The sequence below is a fragment of the Triticum urartu genome, chromosome 3A (genome assembly GCF_056163025.1).
Source record: "Triticum urartu cultivar PI428250 chromosome 3A, HENAU_Tu73, whole genome shotgun sequence".
NCBI classification, from domain to species: Eukaryota; Viridiplantae; Streptophyta; class Magnoliopsida; order Poales; family Poaceae; genus Triticum; species Triticum urartu.
The window spans coordinates 698,794,059-698,810,598 of NC_141875.1; the positions used below are offsets into that span (position 1 = coordinate 698,794,059).

Sequence of the window (16,540 nt, forward strand, 5' to 3'; positions counted from 1 at the left end):
AGAACTCCCACTTAGATAGACATCCCTCTAATCCTCTAAGTGATTACGTGATCCATATCAACTAAACCATGTCCGATCATCACGTGAGATGGAGTAGTTTCATCGGTGAACATCACTATGTTGATCATATCTACTATATGATTCACGCTCGACCTTTCGGTCTCAGTGTTCCGAGGCCATATCTGTTATATGCTAGGCTCGTCAAGTTTAACCTAAGACTTCCACGTGTGCAACTGTTTTGCACCCGTTGTATTTGAACGTAGAGCCTATCACACCCGATCATCACGTGGTGTCTCAGCACGAAGAACTTTCGCAACGGTGCATACTCAGGGAGAACACTTGTACGTTGATAATTAGTGAGAGATCATCTTATAAAGCTACCGTCGAACTAAGCAAAATAAGATGTATAAAAGATAAACATCACATGCAATCAAAATATGTGACATGATATGGCCATCATCATCTTGTGCCTTTGATCTCCATCTCCAAAGCATCGTCATGATTTCCATCATCACCGGCATGAGACCATGATCTCCATCATCTTGATCTATATCAATGTGTCATCACATGGTTGTCTCGCCAACAATTGCTCTTTCAACTATTGCTATCACATAGCGATAAAGTAAAGCAATTACTTGGCGCTTGCATCTTATGCAATAGAGAGATAACCATAAGGCGTTTGCCAGTTGCCAATAACTTCAACAAAACATGATCATCTCATACAACAACTTATATCTCATCACGTCTTGACCATATCACATCACAACATGCCCTGCAAAAACAAGTTAGACGTCCTCTACTTTGTTGTTGCAAGTTTTACGTGGCTGCTACAGGCCGAGCAAGAACCGTTCTTACCTACGCATCAAAACCACAACGATAGTTTGTCAAGTTGGTGATGTTTTAACCTTCGCAAGGACCGGGCGTAGCCACACTCGGTTCAACTAAAGTTGGAGAAACTGACACCCGCCAGCCACCTGTGTGCAAAGCACGTCGGTAGAACCAGTCTCGCGTAAGCGTACGCATAATATTAGTTCGGGCCGCTTCATCCAACAATACCGCCGAACCAAAGTGTGACATGCTGGTAAGAAGTATGACTTATATTGCCCACAACTCACTTGTGTTCTACTCGTGCATATTACATCAACGCATAAAACCAGGCTCGGATGCCACTGTTGGGGAACATAGTAATTTCAAAATTTTCCTACGCACACGCAAGATCATGGTGATGCATAGCAACGAGAGGGGAGAGTGTTGTCCACGTACCCTCATAGACCAAAAGTGGAAGCGTTAGCACAACACGGTTGATGTAGTCCCACGTCTTCACGATCCGACCGATCAAGTACCGAACGCACGGCACCTCCGAGTTCTGCACACGTTCAACTCGATGACGTCCCTCGAACTCCGATCCAACCGAGTGTTGAGGGAGAGTTTTGTCAACACGACGGCGTGGTGATGATAATGATGTTCTACCGACGCAGGGCTTCGCCTAAGCACCGCTACGATATGATCGAGGTGGATTATGGTGGAGGCGGGCACCGCACACGGCTAAGAGATCAAGAGATCAATTGTTGTGTCTTTGGGGTGCCCCCTGCCCCCGTATATAAAGGAGTGGAGGAGGGGAGGGCCAGCCCTCTCTATGGTGCGCCCTAGGGGAGTCCTACTCCCACCGGGAGTAGGATTCCCCCTTTCCTAGTAGAACTAGGAGTCATTCCAAGTGGTAGGAGTAGGAGGGAAGGAAAGGGAAGGGAAAAGGAGAAGGAAGGAAGGGGCGCCCCCCTCCCTAGTCCAATTCGGACCAGTCCATGGGGAGGGGTGCGGCCACCCTTTGAGGCCTTTCTCTCCTTTCCCGTATGGCCCATTAAGGCCCAATACGAATTCCCGTAACTCCCCGGTATTCTCGAAAATACCCGAATCACTCGGAACCTTTCCGATGTCCGAATATAGTCGTCCAATATATCGATCTTTACGTCTCAACCATTTCGAGACTCCTCGTCATGTCCCCGTTCTCATCCGGGACTCCTAACTCCTTCGGTACATCGAAACACATAAACTCATAATATAACCGTCATCGAACTTTAAGCATGCGGACCCTACGGGTTCGAGAACTATGTAGACATGACCGAGACACGTCTCCGGTCAATAACCAATAGCGGAACCTGGATGCTCATATTGACTCCTACATATTCTACGAAGATCTTTATCGGTCAAACCGCATAACAACATATGTTGTTCCCTTTGGCATCGGTATGTTACTTGCCCGAGATTCGATCGTCGGTATCTCAATACCTAGTTCAATCTTGTTACCGGTAAGTCTCTTTACTCGTTCCGTAATACATCATCCCGCAACTAACTCATTAGTTGCAATGCTTGCAAGGCTTTAAGTGATGTGCATTACCGAGAGGGCCCAGAGATACCTCTCCGATAATTAGAGTGACAAATCCTAATCTCGAAATTCGCCAACCCAACAAGTACCTTCGGAGACACCTGTAGAGCACCTTTATAATCACCCAGTTACGTTGTGACGTTTGGTGGCACACAAAGTGTTCCTCCGGTAAACGGGAGTTGCATAATCTCATAGTCATAGGAACATGTATAAGTCATGAAGAAAGCAATAGCAACAAACTAAACGATCAAGTGCTAAGCTAATGGAATGGGTCAAGTCAATCACATCATTCTCCTAATGATGTGATCCCGTTAATCAAATGACAACTCATGTCTATGGTTAGGAAACATAACCATCTTTGATCAACGAGCTAGTCAAGTAGAGGCATACTAGTGATACTCTGTTTGTCTATGTATTCACACATGTATTATGTTTCCATTTAATACAATTCTAGCATGAATAATAAACATTTATCATGATATAAGGAAATAAATAATAACTTTATTATTGCCACTAGGGCATATTTACTTCACATAGCAGTTCATACGAGTTCATACATGCAAGATCGGAATGCATAAGGTAGATTTCGGGATTGGGGGATAGGGGAATAGGGGGAAAGGGGGTACACAACGGACACCGGCTGACCGCGGCGGCCGTCACTGGCGCGCGGAGCGGCTGGTCGAGCCACTGGCCTTCATCTTCTTCTTCATCGCTGTGCGGGCCAACAGTTCGTCCTTGTCGTCCTCGGCGGAGTTGAGGTCCATCTGCCAGGTAGGACGGACTGGCTGCGGCGCCCTAGCTGGCATGTGCACCGCCTCTTCTTCCTCCTCCTTAGGCTCCCCGCCGATGACCGCCGGCGGCGCGATAGCTGTCTCCTAGTACACTGCGGCACGGCGGTCATTAGGATCCCAGTAGGTCTTGCACTTGCACCACTTCTTTCTCTATTTAGGGTCGTCGAAGACGGCCTGATTCATGGCCCATCGAATGATGTCAACTGCCATTGCACCCTTCGCTGGGTCGGGAATCAGCGTCTTCAGCTCATCTTTAGTGGCCTTCATGAGCACGGCATTAGATTCGTTCTGCATGTCCGGCATGGAGCCGAAGTTCGAGCACACCTCCATGGTGTTCTCGAACTTGGTCCTGTCACCAGCCGTCCACCTGAGGAAGAAGGCCCTCCAGCCAATACCCCAATGGAAGGGGTTGGCGTTGGAGCTGGAGCTAGAGCTCATGGCGATGGGGAGGAGGAAGGTTGCCAGTGAAAGAAGAGAGGGGGTGGGTAAATAGTGGTGGGCAGGGTGAGTAAATATAGGGGGGATGGAGAGGAGGAGAAGAGTGACAGTCATGCCATTTTAACGACAAGCTCTTGAATTAGCCATGAACTTTGTGCAATGCCTGACTCCATGACTTGTGTGCAGATCGAGGATAACAATGAGATGGGCACGGAGGTGCTCCCGGCCGTTGACAGCAAGGACAAGCAGCCCCTTCACCCAATGCCCGACGAGGTTGAGCTGCCGCCCACCGCCGAGGAAGACCCGAAGACGCCTGAGGGTGGCAACGACGAGAGCATGGAGGAGCCCCCCAGCAACAAGCGCCGCAACTACGGCCACTACCATCAGGAGGATGGCCCAACTCACTTCTGCAAGGTCATCCTCGCACCGAAGTTTGAGTGCATCCCCATGCCCCTGGACTTCACCAAGCACTTCGTCGCGGTGCCGACGGAGTTCAAGCTTGGGAACAACACCGGCTGCTCCTGGAAGGTGACCGTCAAGCTGATGAATGGCAGGGTTGTAGGGTAACGCAGCAGAAAACAAAAAAATTTCCGACCTACGCACCAGCCCAGGACCACTATGGAGACTGCATACATGGTTTGATCTTTTTCGTTACTGACTCATAGCACAGCGGGAAGTAGAGTCGATGACGATCGGCGGTGCAGATCCCCGCAGCTAGGATTTACAACCTCCCAACCGCGAGGATGTATACCCTCATCTGCTCCTTAGACAGCCCTCCGGGAGGCGGTCGAACAGCCCCCCGGACGGTGTCACGGACAGCCCTTCCGGAGGACCTTCGAAACTCGAACGATCACTCGGGCAGCCCTTCGGGAGGACCTTCGAAACTCGGACGGTCACACGGATAGCCCTTCGGGAGGCACTCACGAACTAAGACCGAAACTACGATCTCTCTACAGAGTTGCACACATATGGTGTCATCTATCCGGCAGGGCTTCGCCGTCCAGAACTAGTTCCTGCCGGAACCACTACAAGAAATATGTCAACTTATGACCTTCTGTCAGCGACCCTCGAAGAATTGGTCATAAATTTATGACCATTTTAGACCAATTGGTCAAAAGTTGTCTGGGGGGCTCTAAACCCTAAACCATAACGACCATTTTGGTCAGAAAGGTCATAATTTCATTAGAGGAAATGGTCGTAAAGCTAGTAGCACTGTCCACTGCCTCATGCCTAGCTGATAACGACCAATATAAAATGGTCACTACACTTGAGTTTGAATGAATTAGGATGATTAGGCAGCCACCTCAGCAACCTCGCTTATGTGTCACTGTCTAGGTGTCATTTTTGCTTGAGTTTTAATATTCAACAGACAGACGGGGCACACACTGACAGGCGGGACCCATTTGACAGGTGGGGTCGAGCGCTTAATTCGCCCAAAAAAGATGCACGAGGCAGGACTCGAACCCACGACCTCGCGCTTGGTTTGCTCGCATGCTACCGCTGGGCTAGAGAGGGACAGTTTCTCACATCTGGGAGTTTATCTATACATTATATAGAACTACGGCTCTCTCGTATCATTGACAAGTGGGACCTTCCGACCAGGTGGCATCGAACAGAGCAACGATTTGCAACACTGACAGGCGGGACCCATTTGACAGGTGGGTGAGCGAGCGTTTAATTCCCTAAAAATATGCGCTAGCGGGGACTCAAACCCACGACCTCGCGCTGGGTTCGCTCGTTCGTTACCACTGGGCTAGAGAGAGATTGTTGCTAATGTATGGGTAGTTTTCCATATAGTATATAAAACCACGGCTCTCACGTATCAGTGACAAGTGGGACCTTCCGACCAGGTGGCGGCGGGTGGCATCGAACAGAGCAACACTTAGCATTTTTCTAGGTCTTCCGACCAGGTGGCGGCGGGCGGCGGCGGAAGCAACCAGGTGACCTCGCCCATGGCCTCGCCGCAGGTGACCTCGCCCACGGCCTCGCGGCGGAAGCAACCAGTAGGGGGCGGAGGCGGGGGCGGGGCTGGCAGGGGGCGGAGGCGAGGCAGGGCGTGGAGGCGGGGGCCAGCAGGGGCGTAGGCGTCCGGCGGTGGTGGGGGCTCGCCGAGCATGGGGGACTCGCCGCCGCCGCAAGCACACCTCCCGGTATGCACCCCTCACCTCTTCCCCCCTCTCCTCTCTCGTCACCCGAGCAGTGGGAGATGGATTTCAGTCAGATGTTCTTCAGCATAGATGAATTTTGTTGATGCACTGTTAGTAGTTAGGAGATAGCTTGCTTGTTTGGTAGATATCACTACAAGAAACTTGTTAATCCATGACAGATTCTTGCTAACGTTCCTAGAATCCGTCACAGATTATGACGGTTTACCTCGGCCCATCACCAGTACCATCACCGATTTGTAAGACGTGGTTGGGCCGGAAAACAGCAGGCCCTTGATGACGGACCACATGCTACCGTCACAGAAACTGTCATGAATCGACCAAGTGGGCTTAGATGGGCCTAGCATTTTTTTAATATACACCATCCAGACCGTCATGGATTGTGCTCCTGCTGATGTGGCGTACATGCCCATTCGTTGGCCCACATGTCGGTCAGACCATGCGTTTTGCTTAAAAAAATAAAACTGTGAGGATACGTGGGTGCCATTGTATGCCCCACATGACAGTGTATTTTGCATTATGTTGCTTCCCGTAAAAAAACAGTGGATACTTCCTTTTCCCCGATTCTCACATTCTCCAGATCCCATCGACCGCCACCGCCGCCGCCGCCGTCAGTGCCACCGACGACTGCCCGGGCGAGGGTAGTCAGATCCGGCGGGGTGGTCCGTCTCGGCGCCATCTTCAGGATCCCTTCAGTCTCTCTCCTCGCCGCCGGGCACTCTTGCTGCGTCGACGAGCCAGCCTCCGCCCGCCATTGCCGCGCCAACGATCCATCCGCCGCCCGCCATTGCCGCACGGACGAGCCAGCCGCCGCCCGCCATTGCCGCACGGACGAGCCACTCGCTGCCCGCACTTGCTGCACCGGACACTCCCCCGTTCTTTCCCCACATCAACGCCAGCCAGGAGCGAGTGGTATGTCTCCGGCAGAAATCATCTCTCTCCTTCAGAATTTGTTGATTAAATATTGTGATTTGCAATTCCCCCTTCAGAATTTGGGATGCACTTTTGTTCAATACACTTCAGTGGCAAGTTTATATGCCAATCATGCTCATTTGTTCAATACACTTCATTGGCAAGTTTATATGCTGAAGTTAGATGCTCACTATAATACATACTAAATTGAGGCATGGGTCCAGTTGTTACTCACTCAATTTGGGGAGCAAGATTTCGTTTCAACGGGATGGGTTGTAACCATTAGTAGATGTTTAAGTAAACAATCAGATTTCGACCTAAAGGCTGCAACTAACTGCTGAGAAGTTAACACTCTGCTTTAGCTAAAATCCTGTGAGGTATGTGAAGATCGATTACAAAGATTTAAGCGATCCATTAGCCTAATGGCTTAAGTAGCAGCTAAGTTATCTGTTGACATCCCAGTTTTAAAACAAACCACAACTCACTAAGCTAATTGAATTTCAGAACTATACCAGTCAGTTAACTGAATTTTCTCATTGATGGAGTGGCACATACAGTTAACAACTAAGCCCATTTAGTTCACTGGCTCAGTATACTGGGGTACAATTTTATATGCTGAAGTTAGACGCTTACTTAAATTCACACTAAACTGAATGATGTCGATGGGGCTGTAGAGATGTTGCTACATCCTACTGCAGGATGCTAAGAATAGATTTTACCAATAGGTTAAGCGAGAATTGATCAAACTTGTTTTTGCACTATTACACATCCTCTGTTTATGATGTTGTAATATACTAAAATCTTCCATGCACACTATCATGTTGACTTCTTCAGAAACGTTGTACTATGGGCAAGCAAAATATTTTCATAACAAATGCCGGATTTTGTGTGTGCTCTTATCATACTTACCATTAAGATTGCAAAATGCAATAATTCACACAGAAATTTATGGGTTTCTTTTTTGGGGTTATACTTATTACTTGGCCATTAGTTAATCTTGTCTGTTTTCTGCGCCCAGAGATCAGCTCTTGTTGCCGCCATTTGATGGTTGTCGTCGTGATCTTCGGCTGCGGTGGTGCACTTCCTTGTGTATAACGAGACAGTGGGGTTGTCACCCCATAATCTTGGTGTCGGCTCCCACGATTGCCTTCTTGGTTACCACCACTCAGGTGAGTCCCTAGTATTATGTCCAGCACTAACGAGACAGTGGGGATGTCCAGATACATATTCAGAAAATATTATCTCAGTGTAGTTAGCATTTGGGATTTTAGTTCCATTTTCCTTGTTTTCATGACACCATGGATGTGATACTTGAACCATGTACATTAATGCCGAATAATCAGTGAAATATTGTCAAGTGGTGTATGTTCCTTTGTCACAGCAAAAGAAAAAATATCTTTTGATGAATTGTGTTCATTATAGTGCGAAACAGTATAATTTTAAATCTGAACATATTCTAGTTTTCTATACTGTACATGTTAATTTGATGGCCAGGGTAAACCTTTGAGTGAGTTGGTTCTTTTTCTGCAATGTAGATGGATAGACGTTGGATTCATGGTACATTGTTTTCCCGTGAGTACATCGAAGGTGTCAAAGAATTTATGAACTTCATTCAATAGAAATTCAGCGAGGATGATAAAATACTCTGCCCATGTAGAAAATGCCTTAATCATCACTACCAGCATCAGACCATTGCGAACACGCACATACTGACGTATGGCATGGAAAGTACGTATACTCGCTGGATATATCATGGAGAAGACTTTGATGTAGATGTTATTGAACATCCTGTTGATGTGCATGATACCGAGGATGGAGACAATGGCGCTGACCGGTGTGAAGAGATGTTTGAAGACCTACGCACAGCAGTAGAACAAACTCAGAGTGAAACTGAAAATCAAGATGCTACCAATGGTGGAAACCCTTCTAAGAATGAGTCTTTTTTGAAGAATGTGATGAAGGAGGCAAAACGGCAGCTTTATCACGGTTGTACCAAGTTTTCAAGGTTCTCCTTTGTGGTAAAGCTTCTTCACTTGAAGTCATACCATAGCATCCCGAATAGTGCATTTACTGAAATTTTGAAGCTATTAGCTGAAGCATTCCCTGAACCCACTACGCTCCCAAAATCGTATAAGGAAGCAAAGAAACTTCTAAAGGAATTAGGCCTTGGGTATGAGTCTATACATGTGTGCTTCAATAATTGCATTCTGTTTAGAAAGCAATATGCCAATCATGACAACTGCCCAGTTTGTGGACTGTCAAGGTGGAAAGACCCTGCTAGAAAGAAGATTCCATAGAAAGTGTTGAGGCATTTTCCATTGGTGCCTAGGCTAAAGAGGATGTTTCTTTCCAAAAAAGGTGCAGAAGAAGCACAATGGCATGAGCTAAAGAGGCAGCCCAATGAGAAGGAACTGAGTCATCCGAAAGACGGTGATGCGTGGAAAGATTTTGATGAAAAATTTCCAGAATTTGCAAAAGATGCCAGAAACTTTAGGCTTGGCATTGCCACTGATGGGTTCAATCCTTTTGGAAATTTTAACACAACCTATAGTATGTGGCCTGTATTTGTTATACCATACAACCTTCCACCTTGGGCATGCATGGATCAGTCAAATTTTATGATGGCTCTGCTGATTCCAGGTCCCAAATCACCTGGCAAGCACTTCGATGTATTTCTACAACCACTTGTAGAAGAATTACTTGAGCTCTGGGAGGGTGTGCGTACATATGATGCTCTTAGTGGAAAAATGTTTTATCTTCATGCTGCAGTTCTATGGTGCATTCACGATTACCCAGCTCTGAGCACTCTTTCAGGGCGTACCACAAGAGGCTATTTGCATGTATTCATTGTGACAAACACCCTCTTTCTTACAGCCTAAGGAGTAAAATTGGATATATTGGTCACTATCATTTCCTTCTAAGGGGTCATCGTTTGCGGAGAAACAATGAATTTGTTGGTCTTCATGAAAGCAATGATGAGCCAGGTAAATTCTCTGAGAAAGAGTTGCAGCCAGAATTGGAGAAGGTTAGACCTGGGATACAACAAGAAAGTAGGAAAAGGAAGCATTCTGACTTGGGCAGCAAGAAGGATCATGTGCCAATTTGGGGCAGGAGGGTTTGTTTGTGGGATTTGAAGTATTGGGCAAAGTTGAAGCTGAGACACAATCTTGATGTCATGCATATTGAGAAAAACATTTGTGAAAACCTCATTGGGACAATTCTGAATCTGGAGGGTAAGACAAAGGACACACTTAATGCTAGGATTGATCTCAAAGATTTGAATATTAAAGGGGAGTTGCAATTGAGGAAGGAGGGATACTCATATGTGATGCCTCGGGCCCGATATACCTTGTCCAAAGAACAAGTGGTTTCATTTTGTCAATTTTTACGAGAGTTAAAGTTTCCAGATGGGTTTGCTTCCAACATCTCAAGATGCACAAGTGCTGATGGAACCAAGGTACAAGGCCTGAAAACACATGATTGTCACATTCTTCTGCAGAGAATCTTACCTGCCGGCATGAGAGGATTTTTGGACAGTGATATATATCAAGCAATAGCTGAGTTAGGCAAGTTTTTTAGAGAACTGTGCAGCAAAACTCTTAATAGGGATGTCTTGGCCAAAATGAAGAAGGAAATCCCTGTAATTTTGTGCAAGCTTGAGAAAATTTTCCCACCTGCATTTTTTGATGTGATGGTGCACCTTGCCGTACATTTACCTGAAGAGGCATTGCTTCGAGGTCCCGTACAATATGGGTGGATGTACCCAGTTGAAAGAAGGCTATATACTTTAAAGCGCTATGTGAGGAATAGGGCGCGACCAGAAGGTTCGATTGCTGAGGCATATATTGCAGATGAATGCCTGACATTTTGCTCGAGGTACATGGATGATGTTGAAACAATATTTAATCAGAAACCAAGAAATATAGGTTTTTCAGATGAAGAAGCCTATGGTGTTGATGTTTTTGGGCATGGAGTTAATTTTACTTCTGGATATGAATATGAATATGTGCATGAGCAAAAAGAATTTGACCAGATGGTGTGGTATGTGTTGAACAATTGTGATCAAGCTAAGAAATATATCGAGTACGTTGTCACTTCTGAAACTTGCGCTTGTTGCATTGTGTTGTACATATGTGATCTTGAGACTAATTTGTTTTATTTTACAGTATGTTCAGAGATGAGTTAAAGAGAAAACGGTTGCCGGACAGTGATAAAGAGCTTCAACAAAAATTTCAGACATGGTTCAGGAACTATGTTAGTTTTCATTCACATCTAGTTATAATTTTTGGTTGTCAAATTTCACTGCAGATTCTAATGTATGTGTTTGTGTGCTGTTGCAGATGATGAGGTTGCGAGATGAGGTTGGCGAAGAGGTAGATGAAGATCTCTTTGCCTTGGCATGTGGTCCTGATCGGAGAGTCCGGAAATTCTCATCGTGCATAGTGAATGGGATTAGATTTAGCACTGTTGCTCGTGATAGCAACAAGAGGATGCAGAACAGTGGAGTCATGACCGAAGGTGAACATGACCGTAAGGTCATAGATTTTTATGGAACCTTGAAAGAGATCATTCAGTTAGATTATAACTTGGAAGATAGGTCTGTTGTTTTGTTTAAATATGACTGGTTTAAACTTGATGGAAAGAAGACTGAACTTAAAAATGATGGTTTTTTCAAAATCATACATGTTGGAAGTTTGTGGTACAAGGATGATTCTTTGATTCTGGCTACTCAAGCTAGTAAGGTCTTTTATTTGCCAGACACGAAGTATGGGAAAAATTGGCAAGTTGTGCAAACATTCAACCATAGGCATCTGTTCAATATTAGTGAAACTGAGGGTGTACCTTTTAGTGGTCCTGCATATCAAGAGGAGGAGTGTTGTGAAGAGGAGGGTAGGAGAACATCAGTTTCTAACCTTACATCTGAGAAGTCTTTGCATAGAGATGATGAGCAAGGCATTACTTTTGAAGCTGAGGTCGTTGCCCATTTGATGAAAGAAAAAACCACAAAAGTGTATGAAGGTGGCGATGAAGAAGATGACACAGGTTGGAGTATTGTAGTGAAGACGAAGGAGGTGCCATAATGGATGTCGACAGCGATGACGAGTAGATGTTTTAATGTAGAAAGTACTATCTTCATTCATGTTGCATAATGTTTTCCTTTGCTACTGCAATATCTTGTTGCTGTTTACACACTACATGCTTGTTCAGTACAGTACAAGGGAGACTGAGGTGTTTATCCACTACAAGTTTGTTCAGTTCAGTACATCGTCTCTTGTTGCATATGTACAGTTTGAATGCACTTCTAATTTTGAAATATTCGACAGGCGTTGCTGACAAGGCTGAGAAGGAGATGCTGAAAAAAGGTTGTGCTGCAAGCTTAAGTTGGTATGTACAGTGCTTTTGGCTCTGTAATACTGTCATCTACAATGGTACTATCTGTAGTTTTATTTTGATTGCCTTGATACGGCAATGACCAGTGATTCTTGTGATCCGTAACAGAGTTGTATCTGGATCTATATTTTTTTGCCTTGATAGGCCAGTGACCACTGATCCTTGTTGTGATCCGTATCAGAGTTGTATTTGGAGTTATATTTTGTTTGCCTTGATAGGCCAATGACCGCTGATCCTTGTTGTGATCCGTATCAGAGTTATAGTTTGTCAGTGTGTTAATGAAGTCATTTTGGTTGTAATCCTTCTTGTATGCCTAACAATATATCGTTGTGGTTGTAATCTTTCTTGTATGCCTGACAATATATTATCTCTGTACCGGCTGTTGTAAGGATGGCATTTGTGTGCTGTCATTGGCTATTCAGGTACACAAATTATTCCTGAAATTCATATGGCTCATGTATGTTCATAATATGGCCTAAAATCAAGTTTGTTGTATCTAGTTTAGATGCCATCTTCCAAAACGTAATTCTGGTCATTTTAGACCTTTGTGAAGCGACCCCATGCTAGCCAATAGTCATGGCCGTGTAACTTGGCAGAATGACACTCCTTACTACCCTGACCATCTACCCAAAACCTCTGGACAAAATACCCTATGGAAAGCCAGTGCATCAGGCATCAAAGTTTGCCGCAGAAACTGATTTTCATCCAAATAGTGCAGCTATCCTTAGCCATTAACGTCTAGCTTATTTGTATACCCTAGTTGAGCATAGAAGCACACTGTGACACGCTTGGTTGCTTGAACTAATGCACAGAGAGGGAGAGCGCGTGGTGACCAGTGACCTGGCATGCAATAATGGCGCTCTGTGTGTTTCTAGCAGCGCGACAGGCAGTTCAGGGCCCTACTCGCTCAACCCTCTCGCCTGTAGCTCTCTCCCACCCATGCGATCACTTCCCTCCAGCTGGAGTCGATGGGAGATGCTGTGCCGTGCCGGCCGGTGCGACGCCGACGGGCCCAGGGTCCGGCACTGTCCAAACCCCCCTGGCGCCAAGGTCTCATCCCACCTGCCCCCTCCAACACGTGAGAAGGAAAGAAGAAAAGAGGCACTAGATCGTGGGGAAAGAGGGATCGACGGAAACAGAGAGAGGGCAGAGCACCAGATACGCGGTGCAGATCGGGAGAGAAAAGAAAGAAAGGGAAGGAAAAGAGAGAGGAGGAGGAGATCTCGCGCAGCTCACAAGACGCTGTGTCTGATCCATTACGCGACCACTCCCTGCTTCGACGCGCTCCACCAGACAGGTTAGCGCGGGCGTCTATTCCATCGCGTATGTGTTTTTTCTGTTGGGGACACTAACCCACCATGTTGCTTCCCTATGGGCCGCGGGCCAATAGATATTCCTCTATTGCATCTGCCTGTACACAAAAAATGTTGAAGTAAAAAGTTCGCAAATTGTTAGAATGTTCACCGATTAAAAAATTTGTTAAGAAATTTAAAAATGTTCTCAAATTTAAAAAAAGTACATGAATTGGAAAAATGTTTGATGATTAAAAAAACATAACGTTCAAAAGTTCATGGATTTAAAAAAATGTTTGAAAATGTTCATGAATTTAAAAAAATGAGAAAACGTAAAGGAAAAAAGGAAATAAAACAAAGAACCAACCAAAATCCACGGAAGCTTCACAAAACCGAAGATAGGTGGAGCTAGATGGCCCGACCTATTATAACCAGACACTTGGTTGTCGTGGACTCCCCATACCATTTGAATTGTATTCAGCACAATATGTGCCAAATAGCACATTCCTTGATAGCATATGTCGCAGGCTTCCTTCCCTGTCCGATAGCACAAGATACAAATAGGATCCACTGATAAGGTTGCGCCAAATAGTAGCAATCGGGCGACATTGTGGTGGTGTTGTTGAGGTTGTTGAGGTTGCGGGTGTTGTTGAGATTGTGTATCGGTGCCCGGCATTCATGTATCTTACCTTGGGTCTGTCTGGCGTGTGTTTGTTTCGGATGCTTCGATGTTGTGTTGGTGCTTTATAATATAAAGCGGGGGGAAACCCTCTTTCCTAAACCAAATAGTAGCAATTGGTACATAGGGGTTGTTTGGTAGAAACCCTGATGAGCATGTGTGAGCTGTTCTCATGGCTCAATGTGGCCTGAAGTTGTATCAGAAATTGATTGATTAGGCATCCATGCTCAAGCTTCCAATTTCATAGGACGTCCACGGGTCCTGCAGAGTCACATGGTCGTCTGATTCCTCCAATCGACTCCCCGGTGCTAGTGAGGCTCAAGGGAACGCGACTCCCCTGAAAGCTTCCGAGAGCACGCGCTCCGTTCGCGAGTTCTCCGTCCGTCCACCCTGGAGCTCATGCCACCCATCGGTCGACGCGTATCGACGTCCTGCACCTCCATGTGATCAACTCAGATGGAGATGGCCGAATCAGCAAGTTGTCCGTTTCGACGATACAAAGGCTTTTTCACGTCGAGGTGCGTCTGTAACCAAGTTTATTGGAGTTGGTAGTTCCCTTGCTCATAATTTAAAAAACCAAACGGATAATCCAAACCGATAATCGAACCGGTGAGGCCGCCGATCCGGTTCGGTTTTTAAACTATGTCATCGTTTCCCCTATGGTTTGTAAAAAAGTTGGCGCATATGTCTTGCTCATTCTAGTAATTATTTCCTAATAATAGTTCATAATTAAATATATGTCTTATTAATTACAGCAACAAATAATAAACTTGTGTTATATGCTCTAGAATGTTCTAAATTTGGCTCGGCGGCAAAAAGCGCGCGCAATCACGTTACAGTTTTCGCTCCAGCCGCGCGGTTGCGCTAAGGAAAAAAACAACACAACGCGAATTGACGCTATTGCCTAGCAATGTTCCCCAAAATTACACATATGCATTCACCCACCAGCACCATATGAAGGGCCTATTAGTAATTTTACACACACACAATCTACCCCCACCGCACCACCAACCAAATCCCCTCCCTTCCCCGCGTATCGCCAAATCCCCTCCCTCCCATTCCCCTTCCTACTCCACCGCCGGCCACAACTTCACCTCCTCCACCGCCGAGCCCAACTTCCCTTCCCTTCCTCGTCCACCTCCACCGCAGGGCACGAATCCCCTCCCTCCCCTTCCCCTTGCTCTTCCACTTCAGGTTAAGACCCCCTTTCCCCCACCATCCGCCTCCACCAAACCCTAGAGTAAGCCGTCGCCGCCACCGCCAACGCCACCACACTGCGCCACTGCTGAGCACGACTCCCCTTCTTCTTTCGCCTCCACCGCCGGTCACTACCCACCTCAACTGCCGGTCAAGAACCCCCTCCCCCTCCTCTCCACTCCACCAAACCCTAGAACAAACCGTCACCGCGACCATACTGCACCGCTTCAAGGACCTCTGCGCCACACTGATGGGGAAGAAGACCGCAGCGAAGAAACCGCGAGGACACAAGACAACAGGTATAATATTCTTAACCCACCCCACGCATGCCTATTTTCTGTTCATGCATATGTATGTCTAATGGGTGTGTGGTAAAAGCGTTTTTCTTGTGTTTTATTTAAGTTGCTAGTGTTTCTTGTCCATTAGAGTTCTGGTCATACCTATGAAAAAAGGGTCTTGTCCTGCCAAGTGTAGATTTGGGTCACATATTGTTACAAACTTAATCAAAAAATAGTACTTTGTTATTAACTACAGATTATACACATAGTAACTCGTGCTCATGTGTTCACTCATCTTAGAAGCACCACTACATCCTATGGAGGAGTCACGCATCAAAACATGCATAAGGAACAATTCAAGGCTGCAAGCACTCGGAATTCCTGCACTATCGACATTGTTTGCAGCCAAAACTGTCATTTCACCTGAAAAAAATAAACCCAAGCATAGTAGTGATGATTCTGAAGCTGAGTACCATCCTAACGAGGACAATACCAGTGAAGGAGAGTCATCCGATGATAGTTTAGTAGATGAAACAGAAGCACTGCAGTCCACACCTGCTGCAAGCTCAAACTCTAAGGTGCTAATCATGTGTTGCTTCTTTGCCGTTGCAGCAGAATTTTGTTAGTGTTTGTTGATTAAACCATATTTTCATATCTATCAGGGCTGTAAGAAGACTAGTCAGAAAACTAGTAAGAAAAGATCTGCTGCCATGCCCCCTGGTGGAGTCAAGCCTCGGCCTCCTAAGAGAGTTCATGCGGACCTCCCAACTAATCCACGAGTCACAAGGTCGAAGAAAGCTCTATTACAAGATGCTGATGCAGGTACTCAAAGTGAGGAAATGTCTGATCCTAAACATCAGACTCCAAGTGTCATCCATAAGCCAACTGCTTCTATGGCTTGTGTCTGCCCAGCTGAAGAAATTGTTCCCAACTTTGATGACCATGGTGTTGAAGGCAAGTTCTTAATATTATTATCATATCATGTTTTTTGTTTTGAATTGCTAGCCTAGGCTA

The 16,540-nt window shown here is 45.9% G+C and overlaps 2 protein-coding genes and 1 pseudogene across 2 annotated transcripts; all 3 read left to right on the forward strand.

Annotated features, from left to right (window-relative positions):
* The first annotated feature begins 8,224 nt into the window (after nt 1–8,224).
* Nucleotides 8,225–9,841, forward strand: LOC147981799 (uncharacterized; annotated as a pseudogene).
* A 728-nt stretch (nt 9,842–10,569) lies between these two features.
* LOC147981800 (uncharacterized) lies at nt 10,570–12,521 on the forward strand. The gene is made up of 5 exons (XM_087516111.1): nt 10,570–10,730; nt 10,856–10,943; nt 11,030–11,732; nt 12,014–12,074; nt 12,503–12,521. Exons 1-5 carry the CDS (start codon nt 10,570–10,572, stop codon nt 12,519–12,521), a joined length of 1,032 nt encoding a protein of 343 aa, XP_087372237.1.
* Nucleotides 12,522–15,498: 2,977 nt separating this feature from the next.
* LOC147981801 (uncharacterized) lies at nt 15,499–16,536 on the forward strand. Its single transcript, XM_087516112.1, has 4 exons — nt 15,499–15,547; nt 15,827–16,104; nt 16,189–16,480; nt 16,532–16,536. Exons 1-4 carry the CDS (start codon nt 15,499–15,501, stop codon nt 16,534–16,536), a joined length of 624 nt encoding a protein of 207 aa, XP_087372238.1.
* The last annotated feature ends 4 nt before the right edge of the window (nt 16,537–16,540 follow it).